The sequence below is a fragment of the Artibeus jamaicensis genome, unplaced genomic scaffold (assembly GCF_021234435.1).
Source record: "Artibeus jamaicensis isolate MK-2021 breed Jamaican fruit bat unplaced genomic scaffold, CSHL_Jam_final scaffold_1019, whole genome shotgun sequence".
Lineage (NCBI taxonomy): Eukaryota > Metazoa > Chordata > Mammalia > Chiroptera > Phyllostomidae > Artibeus > Artibeus jamaicensis.
Window position 1 is genome coordinate 14451389 of NW_026522025.1, and position 27913 is coordinate 14479301.

Below are 27913 nucleotides of genomic sequence, written 5' to 3' on the forward strand. Positions count from 1 at the left end.
AAAGGAGCTCATGATTCAAGGCATATTAGCATTTCTAAGCCAGAAGACATGAAGTCAGTTCCCTCTTAATTTTGGAAGAGTGTTAAGGTTTGAAATAAAATGCATTGAGAGTCCTTTAGCTACCTACATGTTAGTAATGATCAATCTGATGCTTTGACTTATGTTGCAGATGTACGAGGTGTATGATGCAAACTCAAAATCCGCCAGTCTCCCAGTGCCAGACCTGTGTGCAGTCTATACTGCTCAGGTGCGCTGTAAGAGGCTGGATGGACTGGGATATTGGAGTGACTGGAGTGCTCCAGCCTACACAGTTGTCACAGACATCAAAGGTCTGTAGAGATTTTGATGGTGTCTTAAACATGCATTCAGTGTGTGTTTCAAATACGACTGAAAAATATTCCTTCCAAGAACACATGTACAACTTGGGCTCCTTGTTGTTTTGCAGTTCCTATCAGAGGACCTGAATTTTGGAGAATAATTAATGAAGACATCACTAAAAAAGAGAGAAATGTCACTTTACTTTGGAAAGTATTGCAGCTTTTTTATGTTATTCTTCATTGTTCAATTTCTGCTTTTTTATGCTGTTCTTCATAGTTCAGTTTCTGCTTTTTTATGTTATTCTTCATTGTTCAACTTCTGCTTTTTTATGTTATTCTTCATTGTTCATAATCCTGTCATTTTTATGCTCTGCATTCCCATATTTCATTTCCATTTTGAGAGGTGACCACAGAGAGCTAAGATCCTTGGTGGAGGGTATACCAGTGTAGAATTCAGTGACTTTAATTCTATTCTTGGCTTAACTTACTATAGTTACGTCAGTATTATTTTGGCAAAGTCACCTAGACTCTTTAACCTAATCAGTATAAAAGTAGGATTGCATTAAATGATACCTGTGGGGGGGCTCCATCCTCAGCCCCTCCCCCCCCCAGTCTGCCATGGATGAGAATAAGTCTACCAAGACATTATCTGCTTGGGGAGGAAAGGTGGCCAATCTCTCAAAGGAGAAGGGCCAAGGGCCTTTTCCTCAATGGGCTTTTATTGGGTTTGTTTTGCACAGGAGTACAGGTAAAACTCATTAATCATTGTCAGGCAATAAAGATCAAACAATAGATAACAAAGAGCTCTGAAGGCCTATTTTGAGTTAGGGTCAGATAGCTAAAGAGCTATAAAACTTTGAGGAACAAACTCACTTCTTGCTTGGACCCTTATTTAATTGAGAGCATTCTAAACAAAGCAGGTTTCACGGCATTTTACATATTCTTTCTTAGGCCTGATTGCCCTAGGGGACCTGCCCTTTCCAGCACAAGGCAGTATCCACCACCAGCATTGTTTCAGGCTTAAGGCATTGTCTCAGGCTTAAATCAGTCAGCCAAGAGATTAGAAGACAGAATGAGGACTCAGGTTATGTCACAGTCCAGGGACAGGGGTCCATCACCCCCTTTTGCTGTAGCCCCCCAAGTCCTTCCTTGGGGCCTTCACGTGACCGTGCCTGTCTTAGGTCATTCCCCCCTTAGGGAATCTTACCCGTCATTGGCTAACCGATCAAGCATTAAAGGCCAGTTATGGATGAAGTAAAAGGGGCTGAGGCGGTGCCCCTGCCAGGGAGATAAGCTTTGTTTCCTTAGTGGCTTATGGTCCAGTGGTCACTCACGCAGCCTTAGCCTTAGCCGTGGCAAGGTTACAGCTTCTGGAACCAGGCAAGGCGGTTCCCAACAGGTATCTATTGTTCCTTCAAGTTAAAAAATTCTACTTATATTTAATCCTAAACAAAGTAAATTCGGCCTTCTCCATCTACTTCAAAGACATCTAAAACAAGGGATAAAGATATTTCCATAAACAGTGGATATTTACCATAACAATTTTCAAAGCATTCTCTTTCCCATCTGTATTTATCCCAAGTGAATGGAATTTTTTTGGTCAAAACTTTGGGAAGACAAACATGTGGTCCTCAACAAACATTATCTGTCATTAGGGAATTACAAATTAAAAGAACAATGAGGTACCACTGCACACTTCTTAGAATGATTACAATTCAGAAAACTGATAATAAATTGTTGGCAAGGATGCAAAGCAACAAGAAGTTTTATTCACTGGTGGGACTGCAAAATAGTACAGTTACTTTGGAAGATAGTTTGGTAGTTTCTTACAAAGTTAAACATAGTCATACCATATGATCCAGCATTGCACTATTCAGTATTTACCTGACTGATTTGAAAACTTGTGTTTGCATAAAAATTTGCGTATACATGTTCACAGTAGTTTTATTCATAATTACCAAAATCTGGAAACAACCAAGATATTCTTCTATAGACGAGTGAATAAACAAACTATGGTACTTCCATACAATGGAATGTTATTCAGTGACAAAGAGAAATTGCTATAAAGCTGCAAAAAGACACAAATGGATCTTAAATCCATGTAGCTTAGTGGCAAAAACCCATCAGAAAGGGCTACACAATGATTCCAAAGACATGATATTCTGGAAAAGGCTTTACTGTAGAGATGCTAGAAAAATCAGTGGTGTCTAGGGGTTGGGCTGATAAGGAAAAGTTTGAAGAGGTGAAGCACAAGAGGTTTCACTTTGTATGGTGGTGAAACTCTTCTGTATGTGCCATGGTGGATACATAACATGGTGAATATATATGCATTTGTCAAAACCCATAGAACTTTACAGCACAAAGAGCAAACCTTAACATATGCAAATTAAACATAAATCACTCAGGGGGGTGGAGGATTCCCAGATGGAATCCAGGCTGGGACAAACGACTCTAACTGTGTGACAAGTCTATGAAAACCCGCACTGAAGGAGGTGGGAGAAAAAGGTGCAGGCCTAATTAACTTTGTAAAGGAGTACAGTCTTAAAAGTAGAGTCAAAAGAAGTGGTACTATGCACTGAGTTCTAGTTGATAAAATTAATTATCATGGGGCAATGGGTTAACAATTCTTGTACCACTATACATGCAAACTGGAATTGAACAATTAAGGAAATGGATGTGGATGGCGGGACCCAGGTGTCTCTTTGTTGGATTGGTTCTAGAGAAGCTAGGGGCAGAAAACCAGAATGATCCAATGGGGCAAGGGATTAGAGTTGGAGACATCAGCGTAATTCCTGTTTAGCTTACTATGGCTACAGATGGATTCATTTAGAAATATTTGTAGATGTGCACATTACAGGAGTTAGTGTACATCCCTTGATTTGTAAGCTGAGAGGGCCTTGGAGTAACAGCACTCCAGTAGCAGGCAGCATACCCATATTTGTTCTCCAATAAAAGGAACTAAGGCTCCTTGAAAAATGTCTGATTTGGGACTGGGGTAGGAAATACACAAGATGAGCCGTGATGAACTTTGTTGTACCACAAAGTAAAGACGTATATCTCTTTTTTAATTGGTTACAAAAGTAAATATGTGTATATGAAAACACATAGAAATTTTCTTTATTTTTATTGTTGACACTATGGCAGATGTCCCCATTTTCACCCCTCTGCCCACTCCTCCCAGCTCCCGCTCACCCTTCCCTCTCTGGCTATCACTACACTGTTGTCTGTGTCCATGGATTATACATATTTGATATGTATTTGTTCTTTGGCTCATCCCTTCACCTTCTCTTATCCAGTTCTCTCCCCATCCCTGACAGCCTGACATAGACTTTTAAAAACAAAATGCAAAATTTGCATGACTTTTCAGACATTTCATTCTTGCAGTGGTAGCAAAAATCTCCTTCCCCATTTACCTAGATTACTCAGGCCCTACAGGGATAGATGTGCATGTGCTTGTGTATTTTTTTCCTTCTGGTATTTCTGACTTATAGGAATCTCAGTAACAAAGGAAAAAAGAGAAATGGAGCAGCACTAGTCTAGTCTGTTGTATAGAGTCGGGCTTTCTATGGGTTTACAAAGGATTGGCAGCTCTTACTGTTACCTGACACAGGTGGAAGGTGATGGGCAAACTGGTATGTTCTGTAGAACAGAGGAATAGAATTGGGCTGACTATGTATTTGACACTGGAATTGTCAGTGACCTGGTATGATTTTTTTTTAAACATAGGACCGAAATTCTGGGTGTCATGCACAGCCTTTGTTACTTGAAGTGGCAGCAAATCAGGGGAAGAGAAAATGAGTGACAAATCACTCATTTTACTGGGATTATTATATGTGATGATTAACATTTTTAAACTTTCCTTTTTTTATAGAATCAAAGGGTTATTTTTCCCCCTTTTTAGATGAGGAAATTCTCAACTTTCTGTCAACCTTTCTTTTCTTTAGAATTAAGAGTGAAACTTTTTGGTAGAAAAGCTTCCTATTTGTATCCATACTTCAATGTATCCACTATCCTCCAATGATTTATTCTCTGAGTCTTAAGAAAAAAACCTGGGGGTGGGGGAATGACTTTCCTCTGCTCCATGCCCACATGACACCTTCACTGAGCCTGTGGTCAGAGGCAGACCCTTCCCTACCCTCCCTCCCTGAACTTCAGCCTGGAAATAAGCAGTGCTGCCTCTGGTCAGACCCCTGCCTCGCAATGGGAACTTAGAATTACAGCTCCATGAGCTCAGTTGGTGTAAAAAGCACTGTGCTCGTCAAGCTAATCCATTTTTATGTTTTTTCTAGCCCCTGATGAAACACGACTCATTGTGCAGCGTGAGAAGATACGTGGTAAAGCATAACACTTCCCTCAATGGAACGTGGTCAGAAGATGTCGGAAATCATACCAAATTCACTTTCCAGTTGACAGAGCAAACACATACCATTACAGTTCTGGCTTTCAATACTATTGGTGCCTCTTTTGCAAATTTTAATTTAACATTCTCACGGCCTATCAGCAAAGGTAAGAAAAAAGCATAGGGTAGTAAACCTGTGCCCTTTTATATATTTAATCTTTGCAGACTCTTCCAATTTTAAATGGTCTTCCAAGAAGCCTGTGATTCTGTGAACCTGAAAGTCTCTCTTTTATCTCTATTTCTTCTTCGTCTGAAAAATAACAAACTGCTTTGTACTCTGATTACATAATATGGTCCTGGGATTTTCATGTGGTAGTACATGGTTAAAGAGATATTATAGTGAGAATATTCTAATAAATCTAATACTTTTGGACCAATGGGGGTCATAGGTAAATCAATCTCAATTTCTCTCTCCATATATATAAGTATATATGTGTACATACATATATATGCATACATATATAAATATATAAAAATAAGTATATGTACATGTTTACCTATACTATTACCTATATATAGGTAATACTATAACATATTATATGGATGCAAGTAATTGCTCAGACCTGAAAATTAGCCTGAATTCATTTGATATGAGTGATGAACCCTCTTTAGTTAATTCTGATGTATTTGATTAATCAGAGAATTGAGAACCACTTTCAGTAGGAGTTTCTAGTCTGGATTATATATTCAAAATATACACTTTTAATAGAAAACTCAAATTTCTGCACCTTTACCAATCTCCTCCATGAAACCTTTGCTTTTTACTTTAATCACATATGTCCTATCCTGTTCTAACTCTCAGAGTGCTTTCTGCCTTTCTGATGGTATTTTATATCAGGCTTTATATTATGGTTACCTTTGTACATATAGTATAAACTTCTTTTAAGTTCTGTTGCATTTGCACATGATTCTACTAAAGGTACTTTCAATCACTATGTTCTCAAGACATTTATTAAATCCCGTACTGTGGTAGGTGGTGGGAATTCCAGTGTGAGAAAAACTATAATGGTCTCAGCATTTGTAGAGTCCAGTAGGTGGAATGGACATTAATCAAATAATCATGCACATGAATGCTTATTTACAAACTGAGGAAGGCGTTCCCAGGAAAGGAATATAATTGTATAAAAGGAAAGAAAACAGGAACCTAATCTGGTGTGGGGGGTGAGAGCTTTCTTGAGGAAGTGTTATTACAGGAATTGAACTTCCCCAGAGAAGGGGGAAGCGCATTGGCGCCTGGGACAGGAGCAGCCTGAACAAAAGTCCTCAGGGCACAGGAGGGGATGTGAAGATAGGACCAGGGTGCCCCATGGCAGAAAATCCTCAAAGGGCCAGAGGCAGGCTAAGGTGTGGGCCCCAGGGCCTTGTAGACCTGGTAGGAATTTTATCCTCCTATGTGGAAATCCACTGGAGGCTTCGAAGTGGGACTCTGTGCAGAGGGTGTTAAAATGATCATGTGTGTGCTCTGAAAGCATGCTACGTCAGAGGGAGAGAAGAGTTTGGAGGGAGTACGTAGAGTAACTACTAGGCCTGTGCAGCCTTCCAGTGGAGAACAACTCTGACCTTCTCCAAAGAGCCCTTTTTTAGGCTTTAGGTAGCTAGCATCTTGTTTCTCCCACATAGTGTAGACTCCCACGTCTTTCTGCTTCTGTGACTCTAGTTATACAAAAACGATTGCCATGTATTATATTTACTTGTGTAAATGTCTGCCATCTCTACTTCCTCCCCTTTTCTAGTAGGTTATATATTTTTCAAAGGTATTAGGAGATTTTCATTAATTTTTATTTAAAAAATAAATTTCTTTCTTTTTCCCTCAGTAAATATCGTGCAGTCACTCAATGCTTATCCTTTAAACAGCAGTTGTGTGATTCTTTCCTGGATGCTATCACTTAGTGATTACAATCTGATGTATTTTATTCTTGAGTGGAAAATTCTTAATGAAGACGGTGAAATTAAATGGCATAGGATCCCTTCATCTGTTAAGAGGTATTATATCCATGGTAAGTTAGTTTACTGTACTTCAATAAGTTTCTCTTAACAGATTAGTATGACACTACACATTACTAATTCATTTAACAGAGCCAGTTAATTAAATGAAACTTAAAAAATATTCTTGTAGTATACCATCTTACCAGAAACATTTAATTCTATCTCATTTGATCCTTTGTCCTGTAAGTATTTTACACAGTTGTCACAATACCCTATCATCTACCACTTTTCTTCCGATTTGTTCCTTTGATATATCACAAATGTGTTTCCCCTTTAACTATTATTTTCAATGACTGTATTACATTTTATTCCCAAATCTACTTAAACTGTTTATTTATTGGAGAACTATTTTTGTTGATTTCAGCTTTACCTTTATCTTTAAACCAATTTGTAGTGGATTTTGGTACCTGCTGCCCACTTGTCCTACCAGATCGTCGATTTTATCATTTCACTGTCAGCGAGTGGGGGTGCTGTGCTGAGGGTCTGAGAACCTAGGACCTGGTGACACAGACCAGCAGAAACTCCTGAAAGTAGACCTCTTGCCTCAGGAGGTGATTACAAACTTTAAGTGCATGACACAGCATCTCTGACTCTGAGTTAGGTTTAAGTATAGGGAAGCTAGGCATTGCTATGACCTTATTATGTAATATCATCCCAAAGGTTCATACTTTTATTTTATTTCCAAGGCCTAGAATTAGCACTAGGGTGAAAAGAAACAAATTGTTGACAGAGAACTAATTTAATTAGCACTGTTGTCCGCGTGGTTACTCTCTGTGCTTTTCTTTAAACTGTGGGGAATTTAGGCTTCAAAGAGATTTATCTCTTATAAAGCAATGTTCCTGCATATTAGTAACACTTGATAGATTCATTTTTGAGCTTTGCTGTGGAGATGGTCACCCTCCATGATGCTAGAATCCTGGATATTGCAAGGGGATTCCTCATTCCCACCCCCATCTTTCTTGTATAGGATTTCATGAGACTTCCGGCTGCCCTGGGTGGGGAAACTAATTAAGGGAAATTCCCGTGTAAAGGGAATATTGCTCACTTTGGAGATACAGGAGAGGGGTAGAGTGTACCGCCCTGGACAGGGAAACAAAAAACTCATGCTCTGAACTTGAACAGAGGAGCTGTCACTGGAACGTGTTCTATCTCCTATCTCTATGTAAAAATTTTTAAGTATTGTTTGTAAAATTATTGCCATTACTAGGAGAATTTGGAGTGCTCAGTTTGTTTTTGAAACTCCCTTAATGATCACCTTAAATCCATAAATAACAACTCATTTCTGTGTCTGGAAATACAGGAGGATCACTTAAAATTGTTTTAGATAGATTTCACTCATTTACATTAATTCAGTCAGAATAACCCTTTAATTTGTTTTCTCCTCAGATCATTTCATCCCCATTGAGAAGTATCAATTCAGTCTTTACCCAGTATTTATGGAAGGAGTGGGGAAACCGAAGATAATTAATAGTTTTACCCAAGGTAAAACTTTGACTTTTCCTTGCTTTGTACGCAAATGGGTGGTTTCCTACTTAGCAGTGATGTCGCCATCTGGTTATTCCCTTTCTGATGGAACAGTGGAAGAGCCAGAGTCCTCTGTGTCACGGGTGCACGCAGTCAGGCCTCTGGCTCCACGGTGGTAGTAAGAAGGGGAGTAACCAGGCATAGTTTTGAGTTCTTGCATTGGTAAATAAAATTTTCAGTCTCCAGTAGGTTAAAAAGTTGATATAAACGAAATGAAGGGAAACACACAGCTATACAATAAAGTATATCTTCATAAAGCCTAATGAGAAGTATATTAATTTTATGCACATATTTGTATAATGTATATAAATGCACCTTTCCCTCCAAATACATTTGGGGACATCGAGTGTGGCTGAAGTAACGCCTACCTGAGTGTGGTTGGTGGGGTAGTATTATGGGAGTAATGATTTATAGTTTTAATTTGAACATTTCACCTAAAATGTCATATGGTGTATATTACAGAATTACATGCTTATGATTTTGTAATAAAAAGGGGAATTATTTGTGCCGGACCCTATATTTGTGAGCCCATAAATTTTCATCAGTCTTCTAAAGGAAATGTTTTTCCTCTGAAGGTAAAACTGGAGAGATTATCACAGACTGGGCCTTTCATATTGTTTGGTTCATCTTACCATATTTGGCATATCCACAATATTGCAAATTGTTCTCAGATCCAAGCACACCAATAATGAAGTTTCAAGGGAGAAACAGTTTACCTGGTTTTAGGATTCAAATAATTGTAAAGATTAGTTTATGTATTATTTAACAAATATAGATAGAGCACTCTTCTAAGCACTGGGGTTGAACAGTAAGCGTCATTCTTTGCCCCTATGGAGCCTCACCTCCAGTACTCCAGTGGGAGTGACAGGCAATAAATTAATCATGTAGGATATAAGGTCAGATAGAAGTGTGACTTATGTGCCATGAAGCAAACTAAGATGAAGGGGTAGTCTTAAAATGTGGTGTTGTAGTTAGAATGGCCAAAATTGGCCTTTTCTTTGTGCAAATCATATTTGAGCAGAGTCCTGCAAATACAAAGGAGAAGAGCATTTCAGCAAAGGGATAGCAAGTACAAAGGAGTGCTTTGTACAGATGAATGAGCATGCTTGGTAATTCAAGAAACAGCAAGGGGGTCAATGTGTCTGGAGTGAACAGACTAGAGATTGGTAGGTGTTATAGGCTGGCTTCTTTAGAAGCAGATGCCCAGTAATCAAAACAACTAAATGGCGCGTGGACTCGTATTACCTGAAAGGGATCAGTCAGATGGAGAGAACTGACAAATCATTTTGACAAAAGTATTTTCCTAAATTACAATAAGCATAATTCTGGACACAGTAATAATTATTTTATTAATATGATCATAACTATATTTTTATCTTCCTCTTTATTTTTATATTTTAGAGGTAATATAGATTTATGGTGAAATCAGGAGACATATTATAAATTTTGATACACAAAGATCTTTTTTCTCAAGCTTCTGAATTATGTGAATTGCTTTTCTCTTTCAGGTGATATTGAAAAACTCCAGAATTATACAGGTGTATATGTAATTGTGCCAATAATTATTTCGTCTTTAACCTTGTTGCTTGGAACATTGCTAATATTACATCAAAGGTACTGTAGTTGATGTTAAGAACCTTCAGTATATTTAAACCTTGATTTAAAATACAAATCAGAAAATTTATATTCTAAATACCTTTTTTGTACAATTAAGATGGCATAAAAAGAAAAAGCCTGTTTTCAGTAGCTAAATTCTGTTTTGCTAGCACAACATAAACCTCATGGAAGAAATTAACTTTCTGTGTAAATACACTCAGCAAATAAGCCCATAATAGGGAACCCTGGGTTGTATGTTTTTGGTGATGGCAAAAGTGGCTTTTGGGTTGTGAATGTGGGTTGAGGGCTTTTAGTGGTGAAAATTTACCTGGAGCAGTCAGTTCTCAAATAATCAGTAAACATTCTGCTTTTTAAAAGTCAGCACTGATGGCTCTAGTTAGTCTGGTTTGGCAAATGGCCTTGAATTTCTTGTGGCTCTGAGTGCTGCATTACTCTGTGCTGAGAGGTCTGGGCCAGTGAGTTTATTTCACAGAAGGCATCTCTACAGAAACCTTTGTCTTCTGGCAACAAAACAAAACAAAAACAAAAACAAAAATGAGAGAGTAAATTTTAGACTCAATTTATCTTTCAGTTAACTGAGCTAACGGGACCACATAAAATGGAATTGTTTCTGAAACTCACTTGATGACCATTTTTAATATTTTATTTTCTCTGAGAAAAACCTATGTAAATTGCCTGGCACATGGTTTCCAATATGTGTTGTTTATTTTTATTAATATACTGGTTATTAACTTTGGTCTAGACAGGTCATTAGTGGGAATCGTTATGTGATAGCATGTGAAAATGAATCTAACCCTATTGAGGCATAGCTCTGGGGGATTAATTTCTAGTTTATACATTCATTAACTGTTAACATTTTCAATATGAATGTTTTCTTTTTAATTCTACTGCTTTCTTTATCCTTTGTAGAATGAAAAAACTGTTTTGGGCAGATGTTCCAAACCCCAAGAATTGTTCCTGGGCACAAGGACTTAATTTTCAAAAGGTCCCTTTTTCAATTTTCTTAAGCCAAAATATATAAGATTGTATTTTAGATGTCATATGCTTTCTAGAGTTTTAAACATTTTTAGGGTTTAAAAGTTCTTATTTTATTCATTTTATATGTTTAAAAATTTATTATATTTTTCCATTGCCATTTATCTGCCTTATGCTCCTTCCCTACCACAGTCACCACACTGTTGTCCATGCCCCCGAGTCTTTTCCTTTTTGCTCAATCTCTCCACCTCCTAACCTCCCCCAACCCCATAGCTGTCAGGCTGATCTCTATCTGTGAGTCTGTCTCTATTTTCCTTGTTAGTTCAGTTTGTTCATTAGTTTCTACACATGAGTAAAATCATATGGTATTTATCTTTCTCTGACTGGCATATTTCACTTTGCATAATGTTTTCCAGGTCTATCCATGCTGTTGCAAAGGGTAAAATTTTCATTTTTATCCATGATAGTATTCCATTGTGTAAATGTCTCATAGCTGTTTTATTCATTCATCTACTGATGGACACTTGGGCTGCTTCCATATCTTGGTGATTGTATATAATGCTATCATGAACATAGGGGTGCTTTTGTTCTTTTGATTAGTGTTTTGGGTTTCTTCAAATATATTCCTAGAAGTGGGGTAGGTAGGTCATAAGGCAGATCCATTTTTAATTTTTTGAGGTCTCTTCAACTGCTTTCCACAGTGGTAGCACCAGTCTGCATTCCCACCAACAGTGCAAGAGGGTTCCCCTTTCTCTACGTCCTTGCCAGCATGTGTTGTTTGTTGCTTTATTGATAATAGCCATTCTGACAGCTGTGAGGTGATTTCCTCAATGAAAATGATTATTTCATTATAGTTTTAATTTGCATTTTTCTGATGATTAGTGATGCTGAGCATCTTTTCATATGTCTATTGGCCATCTGTATGTTCTCTTTGGAGAAGTGTATATTCAGGTCCTTTGCCCATTTTTTTCTTTTTTTAAATATATTTTATTAATTATGCCATTACAGTTGTTCTATTCCCCCCTTCATTCCCCTCCACTCTGCATACCCCTCCCCCACCTTCTCCCCCCTTTAGTTTATGACCACGTGTCTCAAGTTCTTTAGATTCTATATTTCCCATACTATTCTTGCCCTCCCCCTATCTATTTTCTACCTACAGTCTATGCTACTTATTTTCTATACCTTCTCCCCCTTCTCCTTCTCTCACTCCCCTGTTGCTAACCCTCCATGTGATCTTTACTTCTATGATTCTGCTCCTGATCTAGCTATCCTCTTAGTTTGCTTTTGTTTTAGGTGTCTTTCTTAATAACTGTGAGTTTGCTGTCCTTTCACTGTTCATCTTTTTTCTCTTCTTTTTCTTAGGTAAGTCCCTTTAACATTTCATATAATAAGGGCTTGATGATGATGAATTCCTTGAATTTGATCTTATCTGAGAAGCACTTTATCTGCCCTTCCATTCTAAATGAAAGCTTTGCTGGTTAGAGCAATCTTGGATGTAGGTCTTTGGATTTCATGACTTGGAATATTTCTTTCCAGCCCCTTCTTGCCTGTAATGTCTCTTTTGAGAAATCAGCTGACAGTCTGATGGGAACTCCTTTGTAGGTGACTGTCCCCTTGTCTCTTGCTGTTTCTAGGATTCTCTCCATTTTCATCTTGGCTAATGTAACGATGATGTGCCTTGGTGTGTTCCTTCTTGGGTCCAACTTCTTTGGGACTCTCTGAGCTTCCTAGATTTCCTGGAAGTCTATTTCCTTTGCCAGTTTGGGGAAGTTCTCCTTTATTATTTGTTCAAATAAGTCTTCCACTCATGGCTGTTCCTCTTCCCCTTCTGGTGCCCCTATAATTCGGATGTTGGAACGTTGAAAGATGTCCTGAAGGTTCCTAAGCCTCTCCTCATTTTTTTGAATTCCTGTTTCTTCATCCTTTTCTGTTTGGTCATTTTTTTCCTCTTTGTGGTCCACTCCTTTGATTTGAATCCCAGTTTCTTTTCTATCACTATTGGTTTCCTATGCATTTCCCTTCATTTCAATTAGTTTAGTCTTCATATGTTTCTCTAATTTGTGACTAAAATCGACCAATTGTGTCAGCATCCTGATCACCAGTGCTTTGAACTGTGCATCTGAAAGTTTTGCTATTTCTTCATTGCTTAGATATATCGGCTCTGAGCCTCTGAGTTGTTCTCGAGCTATGTTTTGATCTGTTTGTGCCTGTTACATATGAGGAGCGGAGCCTTAGGTGTTCACCAGTGCGGGGCCACTCAGGTTACTGGTTTGTGATGCTGTATGTGGAGGCGGGGTCAGAGAGGGACAATGGTGGTTCCCTCTGCTGCTTCTTCCTGCAGCTGGGGCCTGCGTGGTCCATCTCACTGCTAGCTCCTTCACCAGTTTACCTGCGTGCGAATGTGTGACTACGATCAGCCATCAGTGGGTCCGCCCACTTCTCCACACCTGGGATCTGCCCACGGCTACTGGTGCACCTGGGTCACATGCCTGGGTCAGTCTGGTGGATCTTTCCTGCCTGACCCCACTCTGCTGCTGGCTTTGCCTCTCTTACCGGTTTGGCCGAAGGGTTCATTGTTGTCAGACTTCCGTGTAGTTCAATTTTCTGTGGTTTGGCTGTGTTTTTGTTGCTCAAAATTTGTTGTTTTTAAACTTGGTTGTGCGAGAAGACACAGTGCTTCCACCTACGCCTCCATCTTGGCGGAAGTCCCAATTTGCCCATTTTTTAATCGGATTGTTTGTTTTTCTGGTGTTGAGTTTTATAAGTTCTTACAAATTTTGGATATTAGCCCCTTATCAAATTTGAGGGTAATTTTGTTCTCCTATCCTGTGCCTTGTCTTTTTATTTTGTTGATTATTTATTTCCTTTGCTGTCCAAAAACTTTCCCATAAACATGTAGTCCCATATGTTTATGTTTTCTTTTATTTCCCTTGCCTTAGGAGCTACATCAGAAAAAAATATTGCTGTAAGCAATGTCTGAGATTTTACTGCCTATGTTTTCTTTGAGGGTTTTTATGGTTTCAGGTCTAATGTTTAGTCTTTAGTACATTTTGAATTTATTCTTGTGTATGGTGTAAGAAGGTGGTCTAGTTTTATTTTTCTGTGCTTATCTGTCCAATTATCCCAATACCATTTATTAAATAAACTCGCTTTAGCCCATTGTATGTGCTCACTTCCTCTGTTGTATAGTAATTGACTATAAAGTTGTGGGTTTATTTCTGAGTGCTCTATTCTGTTCCATTATTTATGTGTCTGTTTTTATGCCAGTACTGTACTGATTTGACTCCTATGGCCTTATAGTGTAGTTTGCTATTAGGCAGCATGATTCCTCCAGCTTTGTTCTTCTGTGTCAGGATTACTGGTGCTATGCGGGGCCTTTCGTGGTTCCATACACATTTTTGAAATATTTGTTCTAGTTCTGTGAAATGTCATTGGAATCTTGATAGGAATTTTGTTGAATTTATAGATTGCTTTGTGTAATACGGACCTTTTAATGATGTTAATTCTTCCAATCCATGAACACGGCATATGCTTCCATTTATTTGTATCTTCCTCCATTTCTTTCTTCAGTGTCTATAGTTTCCTGTTCTTCAGGAAACTATATACTTTCTTCAGTTTTACAGTTTCCTGAGTACAGGTTTTTTACCTCCTTGGTTAGATTTATTCCTAAGTACTTTATTTTTTTGCTGTTGCTATGGTAAATTGGATTTAAAAAAATTTTATCTTGCTAGTAGTTCATCGCTGATGCACAAAAATACTATTGATTTCTGAATATTGTCTTTGTATCCTGCTACTTTTCAAATTCAATAATTAGGCTGAGTACCTTATTTTTCAGACTATAAGACGCACTTCCCATATTTTTTCTCCCCAAATTTGGGAGGAAAGTGGGGGTGTGTCTTATATTCTGAGTGTAGCTTTACATTTACACTGGTGAAATGTTATGTTATTTATGTTATAAATATTTTACCACATTTTTTGTTTCAAAAAGTTTTTTCCTATTTTTTCTTCTCTAAAACCTAGATGTGTCTTATGGTCCAAAAATATGGTAGGTTTTTTTTTTTTATCGTACTCCTATGATGTGAATATTGGAGCTCTTGAAGTAGTCACAGAGGTTGCTTATACTATCCTCAGTTTTTTTGGATTTTTTTCTTCTCGTTCTTTTTGGTTGATTTTTGCTTATCTTCATTTCACATCATTGATTTGATTCTCGGCTTCCTCCATTCTACTGTTGTTTCCCTGTAAGTTGTTCATTTCAATTAGTATATCCTTCATTTCTGACTGGATCTTTTTTTATGTTGTTGAGGTCCTCACTGAGTTAGTTCTTTGAGTACCCTTATAACCAGTGTTTCAAACTCTGCATCAGATAGATTGTTTTTTTTCCATTTTGTTTAGCTCTTTTTCTGGAGTTTTGATCTGTTCTTTCATTTGGGCCATGTTTCTTTGTCTCCTCATTTTGGCAGCCTCCCTGTGTTTGTTTCTGTGTATTAGGTAGAGCTTCTACAACTCCCCGTCTTGGTAGTGCGGCCTAATGTAGTAGGTGTCCTGTAGGGTCCATCGGCACAGCCTCCTCTATCATTCAAGCAAGGTTCACCCTTTGTGTGGGCTGAGTATACCCTCCTGTTGTAGCTGAGCCTTGATTGCTGTTGGCAGGTCATTGGGAGGGATTTACACAGGCCTGTCAGCTGAAAGGACTGGCAGTGACGACTAACCACCAACCTCTACCCTCCATGAAGGATCAGCTTGGCAGGGCCAGGGAGGTAGTGTTTGAACATGGTCTGTAGCTGTCCACTAGGTGCCCAAGCTAAAATATGGTAGTTTTTTGCTGGGGCCTAGAGGGTTTTCTCTGTACACTACTATCATGTTTTCTGCAAACAATGACAGTTTACTTCCTCCTTTCCAATTTGGATGCCTTTATTGATTCCTCTTGTCTAGTTGCTGTGGCTAGGACTTACAATACTATGTTGAATAAGAGAGGTGAAAGAGGACACCCTTGTCTTATTCCTGATCTTAAGGGAAACGGTTTTAATTTTTGCACATTGAGTATGATGTGGGCTGTAGGTCTCTCATATATGGCCTTTATTATGTTGAAGAATGCTCCCTCTATTTCCACTTTGCTGAGTGTTTTTATCATAAAGGGGTGCTGGGTTTTATCAGATGCTTTTCAGCATCTATTGATTGATCATGTGATTTTTGTCCCTCATTTTGTTTATGTAATGTATTATGTTTATTTATTTGTGAACATTGTACTATCCTTGTATCTCTGAAATAAATCCCACTTGATCATGGTATATGATCTTTTTTAATGTATTGTTGGATGCAGTTGCCAGTATTTTGTTGAGTATTTTAGTATCTACGTTCATCAGAGATATTGATCTGTAATTTTCTTTCTTTGTTTGTCTTTACCTGGTTTTGGAATTAGTATAATACCAGCCTCTTAAAAGCAATTTGGAAGTTTTCCTTCTTTTTGAATTTTTTGGAATAGTTTGAGAAGAATTGGTGTTAGTTCTTTGAATGTTTGGCAAAAGTTGTCTGTGAAGCCATCTGGTCTAGGGCTTTTGTGTGTTGGGAGTTTTTTGATTACTGCTCCAAGTTCTCTGATTGTTATAGATCTGCTCAGGTCTTCTGCTTCTTTTTTATTCAGTTTGGGAAGATTGTATGTTTTTAGAAATGTATTCATTTTGACCAGGTTGTCTAATTTCTTGGTATATAGTTGTTCATAGTAATTTCTTACAATCCTTTGTATTTCTGTGGTATCAGTTGTTATTTCTCCTCTTTCATTTCTGATTTTATTTTTTTGGTTCCTCTTTTTTTCTTGATGAATCTGGTTAAAGGTTTGTCAATTTTGATGATCTTTTCAGAGAACCAGCTCCTGAATTCATTGATTTTTTGAATTTAGTTTTATATTATTTAATTCTCCTCTGATCATGATTCTTTCCTTCTACTTGCTCCGAGCTCTGCTTTTGTTCCTCTAGTTCTTTTAGATGCAGGGTTAGGTTTCCCTTAATTACTTTTTAAAAGAAAATCTCCAAGTTGAGTGTGGAGGGTAATTCTAATATGAAGGTTCTTCCATGTGCAGCAGAGGAGGAGAAGAGCCCCATTCCATAGGCAGAGTTTACTTTCTGCCTCAGCTTTCACCTCTTCTTCTGTTTTTGCCTGTCCTTTCCTCACCCACTATCTCCACTGCATTGAACCTGGCAAACTGACTTTCTCTTCAGCTATAGCCTACTCAGGAGACATTCGGGTCTGTAGCTTCCTATGCTCATCATCTTTGGTCTACACTCATTGAGAAGTTTTCCATTAAAAAATAATTCAAAATCTCATTCCCGCTTAGCATTCACAGATTATTGACTTTGTTGTGGTTATTTGATTTATTCATGTATTTTTTAATTCTAACAGAGTCTTTACAGAGATGAGAGAGAAACACATATGCCCAATCTTCCTTCTTGAATGAGATTACTTCTCTACATCATTTTTCTTAATATTTTAGAAATCAGGATTTTAAAACACAAAATACAATATACAGATGATATATTATAAAATTGCACAGCTGAAACCTATATAATTTTATTAACAAATGTCACCTCAATAAATTCAATAAATAATTTTAAAATAAAGTAAAAATAAGAATATTAGACAAAGGTTGAGTTGTATTGTAGGAAAACATATTGTAGTGACTCAACCTTGCTTTTCTTCTCATTCCAATTTCAGTGTTTCAAAGACTTTAACCAATTTTTATCCTTTTCTTTAGCATTTTTGCCTAATCTGTGATTTTCTTTCTGTAATTCCAAATCATCAGTATTTTTAAACCTAACCCTGCTCATTTTTTGTCTGCATTTATGTCAGGTTCCATAAGAGTACACTCTACTTAACAACCTTTTGAAGTGTTAAAGCTAAAACAAAATGGACATTTCCTTTTGATTTGAAGACTATTTTAGATCCCTCAGCCTTCCATAGGCCTCCAAAGAAGAAACTCGTCAACCTGTGGAAGAGCCGCCCTCAGCTCTGAGGCAGAGCACCCTGACACTGCTAGTGTGGCTTTGCAGAAGTGTGGGAAAGCGGGCGCAATTGAGAGGTTCTGTTGAGAAGTGCAAATTACTTAGACTTAGAAGTGTATATTCCAGTTCCCTAAAATATCATTTTGGTTTTGTTTATGTTCTTGTTCTTCTTACTGTTTATGCATGTGCCCTTAGGTTATAAGGAACCAGAAGAGAGTATGAATTAATTAGCTCATATTGATCACAGCAAATAGAAAAAGCAAAGCAAAAAATATGTTCTCCTGACTGTTTGTGTTTGGATTATCTTTTCATCTTCCATTGTTCTATACAGATTGTTGGACTGGAAAGAAAATTAATTTAGGGTCCTCACTCTGCTGTAATTAGCTCTGTAACTTTAAGATTCAATTATTTTGTCTAAGAAAGGGAAGACATGGACCAGATAATTTTTCTCTCTTTTTTTCTTTGGGGGAGAAGAATAGTTGTATATAGTTGTATATGTGGTTGAATAGTTGTATATAGCTTCTGTATATTAAGTTGAATAGCTGTATGTATAGTTGAATAACTATATATAGAATGACATAGTTGTAGGAGGCTGCCATATATTCAGTGGAATAGTAGTATACATCTGTATATATGGTTGAATAGTTGTATAGAGCTATATATGTTACTGTATATTTCAAATAGTTACATATAGTTGGATAGGTGTACATAGCTGCATATACAGTTGAATAGTTGTACATACCTATATATATAATTGAATAGTTGCATATAGCTATATGTGTAGTTGAATAGTTATATCAAAGTGATTTCTTAGATCTTTTTTCTAGTTTAAAGAAATAATGATTCTGTTTTTCACTATTTCAGCCCTTTTTTCTCATAATTTTTCATTTTTGTTTTCACTGCTTTATTCTTTTACTTTTCTTGTTCCAAACTATCTGATATTTCTATCGTTCCCCACACTCTTCTTATTGCTCCAGCTCTTTGTTTTTCTCTCTCTTATTTATTATGTTATTCCTCTACAGTTTTTCTGTTGCTGGGAAACCGTCTTCAGAGAGTTATATTAAGGCACACATTAAGAAAGTAGGAGAAGCCACCTTAGTTTAAAATTTTATCCTTTTTTAAAAAGATGTAGTACTGTAAGAAAACACAAGAAGTTATAGTCCAGAACCCATGCCAGCCAGAAAAGTGTTTTGAAATCTTTTATCTTTTCTTTTTTGAGTAATTTTTTATTTTTCTTTTCTTATTTTGTTTTATTTTATCTAAACAGAGTACGGACATTCTTTGAAGTCTAATCATGATCACTACAGATGAACCAAATGTACCAACTTCCCAACATTCTATAAAGTATTAGAAGATTCTTACGCTTTGAAGAAGGGGAGAACTAAAATATGATGGATTATGTTGATTTAGAATTAAAATATGATGGATTATGTTATTTAAAACTAAAAAGAGTTGGGTAAATTTGGGACCAGGATAAGGGTCTGAGTCCAATTCACTTTGGATGTATGATTACTTTTTAGGTCATCTAAAGTTTAAAAACCAGCATTCATGATATCTGGCTTTTGATTTATCATTTGGTCATAAAACATTGAAAAATTTTAAGTGTTGCTATTACTATATATTCATTAGATATCATTGCATATGGGGTAGACAATGCTGTAAGTAGGTGAAAACAGCAGCTTCTGACACATAGCTTTGCAAATACACTGACTCTAATTACAGAATGCAGTAAAAGTATTTAGTTTATACTTTTATGGCCCAAATTTTTCATTTATATTCTCTTCTAGACATTTCAATGTGGTCAGTCTGGGAATTTCCATTTTCTCTATAGCCTCGAAAATGGCTCAAGTGCTAACTTCCATCCCATTTCAAAGAAAGCCGGAAGTTACAGTTGGTGCTGGTCACAGGCCAATGGAAGTTACAGTTCCTATCAAGACGACCCAACATATCTAGGTCAGATTGGCTAGAAAACATATAAGCTCCCACTTCAGCCTCCTTGTGAAATTTTTGCCTGACTTTAACTTATTTATACTGAACCTCTCAAAGCTTCTGGCAGGCAGGGGGTGTGCAGTGATGCAAAAAATGAGACTTTTTTGGAGCTTTTACAAATATTTCATGGTGAGGACAGGACTTTTCTCCCTGAAAAAGACCACCTGCTATTTTTATGAACTTAGCATACTCACTGTGCTATTTTGCTCTCGTTCAAAATAAACCAAAGTTTTTGTTTGATGAACCAAAAAAAATAATTCAAATTTAGGCGATACATGGATCACTTGCATTTAGATTTTATTCATAGATTTATTTGAATGTAAAAAAATAACACAAACTATCAGGAGAACTGTATCCTTTTTCCCCTTCATCGACTTTACATATATTTATTTCCTATACCCGTACACATATTTAGTATGTTCCCAGACTGTTCTAAACTCAAAAGACTAGATAAATATAGTAATTTAAGTTATTTTTAATGACTATACTTTTAATAAAGGCTTATGACCCACTCATAAAATATTGCTCAATAATATAGGGGTATGTGATTTCTAATTAATTATTATTGGAATCTTCCATCCAAAATGAATGTATTTGATGCCATGTAAATTATTTGGTGTCAATAATTAGTTACCAGGTGTGAAGTTTTAGAGCATGAAATACGCGAAACATGTCACCTGAGTTTGACTGCGTACTGTGAGCCATCTGTATATCTTGTTTACACACTGACAGTATGTAATTCCCTTATTTGATGATCTTAATTTCTAGGTTAATTTAAATTTTAAGAAATTCAGTACATATATAGTAGTAACCGTAAGAAAAAGCAAGACAAGCAAGCAAGCAAATATTTGAAGGAAAACATGAATCCAATTATAAATTTCTGTCAGAAAATAGGGTCAGAAACAATGTCTCTTCAATTATTATGTTTATATAACAGAAAAGGTTATGCTAACATGGTATTTGTCCTGCAGCGTTTTAATGTCTATAGAAATCTATTCCATTATTATTATATTTAGTGTTTGGTATATTTATTCTTTTATGGTTATAATCACCAATAATTTAAGAGTTCAAAACTATACTAAATCAATTACATTTTTGTACAGCATAGATTTGCCATTTTGAATTCAGGCAATAAATCTCAATTCACTTCATTAGTTTCAAAATTCTAATATTTAAACCCTCAATTATGTGTATGATATATAAATTGATCGCATTTTCTATAGGACTTCATTTAATTGTGTTAATTTTTCAATGTGATGTGTCCACAGTATTCTTTACTTTGCATTTATGTTTTTCAGTATGCTCACACTGTATGAGTTGCGCTTTTTGCACACATATTCTTGATATGTAGATGCTTGGGAGGATTTTTTTCTTGTGCTATAACCACCATTCTGATAAAAAATGATATGCATTTGCTTTTGTGTCTTTGTCTTCATTTCACATGTCCCATACTATGTATTTTTATATGAAGTTATTTTAAGGAATGGTAATTTAAATGTCTGTGATCATCTTTTTCACCTTTGTTTTCAACACATAGGTATTCTGAGTTAATATTTTCTGATAGTCTTCAAAAAATTCTCAGTATGATATAAGGCAGATAAGTTGTTAGTAGTCACAAATACTTTACCTTCACATTATATCTTATGTCATGGGGGTTAAGTTTTTTGCTCAATTGATTTTATTTCAATTTACTTTTAGTTGAGGTTTAAATTTTTAGTTTGTGGAGATCAAATTTGCTATTGAATATTAGGAATTCTTCAGAAGACAGCACTTTCTAATTACAAAAATCAATGTTTGTTGAGAGCTAAGCACTTTTGGACACTATTTAACTTACTCCTCACCACAGTATCATGAAGTAAGCATTGAACATGTTTGTACAGATGAGGCAACTCAAATGAAAGGCAGAGTATGTCCTCGTCCGTGGCCACAGAAATAGGACTCAGACCTAAATCAGTCTCATTCTACTTTTAAACATTATCTACTACTTTTCCTTTATGATTTTTGATATATCTGTGTCAGTCCCAAACTAGTTAATTTTGGGTTGACTTATGTCCTTTAGCATTAACTTTTCACACTTCCATTTCTGCAAGCATGTCAGTGAAGCAAAAAGCAAAAAAAAAAAAAAGTAATACAATTGAACATTAAAATATGTCTTTTCTTTTAGCCAGAAACATTTGAGCATCTTTTTATCAAGCATACAGAATCAGTGACATTTGGTCCTCTTCTTTTGGAGCCCGAAACCATTTCAGAAGATATCAGTGTTGATACATCATGGAAAAATAAAGATGAGAAGGCACCAACAACTATGGTTTCTCTACTTTTGTCAACTCCGGATCTTGGAAAGGGTTCTGTTAGTGTGAATGACCAGTGCAATAGTGCCAGCTTGTCTGAGGCTGAGTGCGCCATGATAAGCTGTGAGGATGAAAGCAGGAGCCAACCCTCTGTTAAATATGCCACCCTGCTCTGCAACTCTAAATCAAGTGCAACTGATGACGAGGAAGGGCTTAAAAATAGCTCAGGCAGCAAATGTTTCTCTAGCAAGAATTCTCTATCAAAGGATTCTTTCTCATGGGATCTAGAAACACAGGCATTTTTAATGTTATCAGATCAGCATCCCAATATAATTTCACCGCACCTTACATTCTCAGAAGGATTGGATAAACTTTTGAACCCTGAGGAAAATTTCTCTGAAGAAAATAATGATGAAAAATCTGTCTATTATTTAGGGGTCACCTCAGTTAAAAAAGAGAGTGCTGTGTTTTTGACTGATGAGTCAAGGGTGTTGTGTCCCTTCCCAGCCCACTGTTTATTCACTGACATCAGAATCCTTCGGGACAGTTGCTCACACCTTGTAGAAAATAATTTCAATTTAGGAACTTCTGGTCAGAAGACTTTTGTATCTTACATGCCTCAGTTTCAGACTTGTTCTGCTCACACTCAGAAGATAATGGAAAACAAGATGTGTGACCTAACTGTCTAGTTTCAATCAAGAAACATCTCAGATTATGTCACAATGAATCGCACATATAAAGTGTTATATATTCCACTAGAGTTGTGGATAGGGGAAAGAAAAGAAAATTCAGTCAAATTTGAAAGTGATTGCTCCAAGAGTAATGGTATCTGTTTGTCTTCACTCAGTCATACGTAGACAAAAAACCGTGAGAAACTTGCATGAGCCTAGCAATGGAGACTGACTTTTCTAATGATTCTTTTAACAAGCTACAGTGGGAAGGTCTCCAATGACTTGCCTGTAGCTAAAAATAAGCCCAGCAAATATCTTTTGCTAACATTAGATCTGAGTAGAAAGATCTTCTGAACTACACCTACATCTATGAGAAGACTTTGGACTAACACTTGCGAGATATTAACTGTTACTTCAAGGATGTGGTGGTTCTACCTGGAGCTGCCTTTGTTTCACACTAATTTGTGAGCGTGCCTGTATCCTCACACACACACACTCCCTTAATAGGCATCATCGTGCTTTTTTAAAGTATGTGATGTATTTGTATTTTGTGCTACTACACTTTGTGATTTAAAGATTTTTCAGTTTAACAAGTTTGCCTTGAGCACTTACTCTGTGTTAAGCACTCCACTGAATGTTGCATATAAATAGAGGATTTAGCCCTGGTCTGACAAGTAAGCCAATATTTACATACAAAACCCAAGATATGTACCATGGAATGAAACCACTTAGCATAATGGCAATATCCACAAACCAGTACCTTGAGAACAACACAAGCACTTTTGAAAACGTGTGTCTTAAGCCCTCTTTGTAAAGATGTTGAAGTGTTCATTTACTGGTACAGTTACATTGCCCAGTGTTGCCGTTTATCTCCCCAGACTCACTGGCTCCCCCCATGCCCACTTGCATGCACACTTGTTTCTCACTCAACTGGATATTCCCTCTATATGTAAACCAACCGCTGTGCTAGTACTTTCCATACTTTAACTCGATTATTAAAAAAAATTGTATGTGACATATATTACTACTATATTTCTTTTAAAGATTAGGAGAGTAACTAATTTGCCCAAGTTCACAGGGTTAGTGGAAGATAGAATTCAGATTTAAACCCATATCTTTTCAATGCTAGTGATTATATTTTTAACCTCACCTTGCATTGCCTTCCATTAAAAAAAACTACCTACACAAACAGATGTGTAATCAAATGAAATTTATTAAGTACAAATATAATGCAGGATGAAAATTCAGTAAGAATGACCCAGATATTGTCTTTGCCTTTAAAGATTTTGAAGTTTATTTATGTCAGCTTTTTGTATGGCAAGGGAATTGAAAGACAGCATATCAGGCAAAAAAAATTAAATTAAAAGACCGGCACAGGGAGATATTCAATGGCAATAAACAAGAATTTGAAGATTATCAGCATCATCAAAAGAAATGCCGTAGTCCTCAAAAATATGCCAGTGGGTTGTTAAACATCACGAGTTCCTACTTAAACTGAGACGGGTCTGCTGATTTAACTGTTACCCAGATAAAGTCCTACATGCTGTCTGCAGTCCATGTATAGCCATATGAAATGAGCAGTTCTAAGCAATGACAAAGATCTTAGATCTCTATTGCGAGATATTATTTCACACTTCACGATCATTTGCCACTTAGGAAGCAGTAAAGCTGTTTCATGTGGTAAGTATTGTTGAACTGTCTCAGGTAATCATATCTCAACTGATGACCTCTTATAGGAGAAAGATGGAGAGCCCATACAGTCTCCTTACAGTTAGTGTGGTATGAACGTCTCGGTTCTATACAAACATAAGTTGAGAAAAAAATTGTTTTCACTGATTGTAAGTAGTTTACAGGATTAAAAGCAGAAGTTATTGCATATATGAAAGTTTTGTTAAAATCAACCAGTATTTTTAATATTGCTCATAGAACGTTTAATATTGCTCTAGACGTTTAATTGAGGATAGAGTATATAGAAGAGAGAAAATGACATTTTGCCAGATTTGCATATAGAGACTAATCATGTCCATTGAGCATGTCCATTGAGACCCCACATTTGCCTGTGGTCTAGGACCCAGAACAACATGGGAGAGAAGCTGATGGGTGTTTCCATCAGCCTCAGGATTCACCACGCTATGTGCTTGCAGCAGTGAACTCGGAAGTCCCCGGACCGCTGGGGTGCTGCAGGTGGGAGTTAAAGGAGCTTGCTAACCTGAGGTTACCGACACCATCCCACGGTAGCTTCAGTTCCAAAACAAACACAAACATTTCAAAAATATTGAAGTTTCCAGGGACCTTCTTTCATGGAGAGAGCAGACATGGTATAGTTCGGTACATATTACTAGATTCATATCATATTCTCAGTGTCAGCTGGGGCTCTGATTTTTGGCTTTTGAAAGTTCATTTCACTATATTACTGTATGTTATTGGGTTTTGCAAATTATGTGCCACTAAACAGTGGATTTTCATAAAAATTTAGGTAAAATTTAGAATGTTTTGTACATCAGGATAGTGAGATATTCCCCATTTCTTCCCAGAGATTCTGTTAAAAAATTTGAGAGGGACTGGTAATGAAATATGAGTTTGGACTTTTAAACTTAGGATAAATCAGGAATTTTGAATATTTTATTTAAAGGCCTTAAATCACACTCTTTGGTTTCTATAAATGTGAAATTTATGAAAAAACTCCAGAAATTAATAATTTGAGCTATGACTTTAAGTTTAAACAGATTGTTTGAGGATAAATCATTTTTGAAGGTTACTGAGGTTATAGGTTTCCTAGGTTAAGAACCCCTAAGAACCAAGATGAAAAACTAAATCAAGGTTTACTTAGTAAGAGTAGGGGCCTCCATTTAGAGGTGAGCTACATATTGATGAAACAGATGAATAGAAACAGATATTATTTTAAACCTAGTTTCAAATAGTGAAAAGACATGGATGAAATTCCCACACCAGTATGTGATCCTGGACCTGGAATAAAGTTTTATGACCCTAAGCATGATATTCTTCTACCTCTTCTCATCCCTTTCCAATAAAACCAATTTCCTCTTCCCAAACATCAAACATGTGGTTATATTCTCTCAGGAATATCCATCTTTACTATTCAAAAGCTGAGGAAATATAAATTTCCTCCACTAATTGATACCAGATTCCAAAGCTGCTTTGGTTGGCGGAGGGTACCTCAGGCTGTGAGAGCCGAGTCTGCAGGGCTCATGTGGACTGGGCAGAGAGCTAGATGGACCAGGACATACTGTGACCATGTGTCACCATAGAAGTGGGTGAATGAAAGATCTTTCTCTGCATTCTTTTCTGTAGTTTTTTAAGAAAAACTGTCCTACTTTTCATCCTTCAAGTATCATCTTGATAGTTACAAACTCTTCTAAAGTATCCATTATTGAGAAAACACATTCTCAAATTTTAAAACACAAAATTAAAATTGCCCACTCTACTATGGTTAAAAAGATTGCATTTGAGAAAAAATTTAGACCTAGTTACCACCCTGAAATTTGAACAATTATTGACAAGAGGAAACTAGATAAGTCAGTAGTTTTACTTTTTCTAAATCAAGTAGTTTAAGTAGTTCAAGTAGTAATGCACTCTACTTAATCACAATGTTGAAAGAACAACTTAGAAGGTTAAGGTCAAGGAACATATATAAAGGACCCATGGACAAAGACAACAAGGTGGGGAGGATTGTGTGTGGGAGGTGGGGGTGGGGAAGGTGGGGAAGAGTAATGGAGGGGGGAATGGGGACAACTATAATTGAACAACAATAAAAAATAATTGCACACTTCAAAAAAAGAAAAGAACAGGTATGTCTTGGAACTGAGATATTGTTACAAGTATTTGTATGCGCATTAAGAAATGGTTTCCACGGGTATTTATATGGATTGAGTTATTTTTATACAAAGTTTATCAATCAGTATTTATTTTGAAAAGATGCTGGTGTCTCAGTATATAGATGATGTACTGTAGAATTGTATACCTGAAACATATAATTTTATTAACCAACGTTGCCCTAATAAATTCAATGAAAAGCTGTTGATGTCTTTTTCACAATTAATTATGCTTAAGATGTATGGCATTAAATTCAATTTTATGAGAATCTTTGACAGATATTTTAAATAACATGTTCATTCAAAACACCTGGAACTGAGAAAAATCAGATGGTATTTAATTTTGTAATGAAATGCTTCTATTGTGGATATTGTACTTTTAAAACATCATTAAGTCTTTGGCATGCAGTTACCATTTTCTCTTTAGTCACAACTTGTATGGTAATAAATGTCATAAACACAAGCGCTGAGATATATATCTCTAATTGTTCTATAGAATTTAGTCATTCTAATTCTCCTTTATGTTCCTGAAGTCATAAAGTATAAATTATGTGTGTTGTTTTAATTTTTTATAATTATGAATTATAAGCAATGTCAGAAATTTTAGAAATGAAATCCAAATAGAATTACTATGTACTTGTTGTTTTAGGATTATGTTATGTATTGCATAATTATGACTTTCAGCAAATATTTGAAAATATAAAGAAGTAATCCTTGTAGTTTATATAAATACCTAACATAAAACTTTTATCTATTATTAGATTTTGTGTCTTCAAAATTCTTGCAGACATAATGCTTTGCCTTTGGAAGGGATTAGGAAACATTTGAAATCCAAGTAATCTCCTCTTACTGTTACTCTCTGGTGCCTACTGAATACATCACCCCATACCAAATTCTTGCTGGAATTATGACCACTTGCAATGAAAAAACTACTCATTTTAAACATTGAGATCTCTTTAGTTCCTTAAGAAATGTTGACATATAGTAATTTGTGAACATTGATTTTGTTAGTTAGGTTTCTAGGATTTTGAGTTTTTAAGCCTCTATTTAGGCTAGTATTTAAATAGACTAGTATAGTTCTCTTTCTTGTTTTTAATTTTAAATGTAAATAAAATGAATGCATAGGAAAATTTTCAAATCATGTAAAGAAATAGAAAATAAAAAGTGTAAGTCTCTTTGCATTCCCAAGCCTTAGTTCCTATTTCCCCAAAATAATCTCTGTTCTTGTCATACCACATACCTTTATTGAAATTTACATGGTTGGGATTGTATTCTGCTTGCTGTTATAAAATTACCCTTCCCTCTCAATATATTTT

The 27913-nt window shown here is 36.3% G+C and overlaps 1 protein-coding gene across 5 annotated transcripts in view; it reads left to right on the forward strand.

Annotated features, from left to right (window-relative positions):
- Window positions 1-22797, forward strand: part of LEPR (leptin receptor) — an 89400-nt gene extending 66603 nt beyond the window's left edge. For 4 of the 5 annotated variants that reach the window (XM_053655397.1, XM_053655396.1, XM_053655399.1 and 1 more), the window contains 8 exons: window positions 170-329; window positions 446-528; window positions 4607-4823; window positions 6531-6713; window positions 8089-8184; window positions 9735-9840; window positions 10753-10828; window positions 19081-21213. In XM_053655397.1, the coding sequence (XP_053511372.1) occupies window positions 170-329; window positions 446-528; window positions 4607-4823; window positions 6531-6713; window positions 8089-8184; window positions 9735-9840; window positions 10753-10828; window positions 19081-19098 (939 nt within the window). In that variant the 3' untranslated portion in view covers window positions 19099-21213. Of the gene's footprint in view, window positions 1-169; window positions 330-445; window positions 529-4606; window positions 4824-6530; window positions 6714-8088; window positions 8185-9734; window positions 9841-10752; window positions 10829-19080; window positions 21214-21966 lie in introns of those variants that run through there. The other variant, XM_053655400.1, reaches the window with a different exon arrangement.
- The last annotated feature ends 5116 nt before the right edge of the window (window positions 22798-27913 follow it).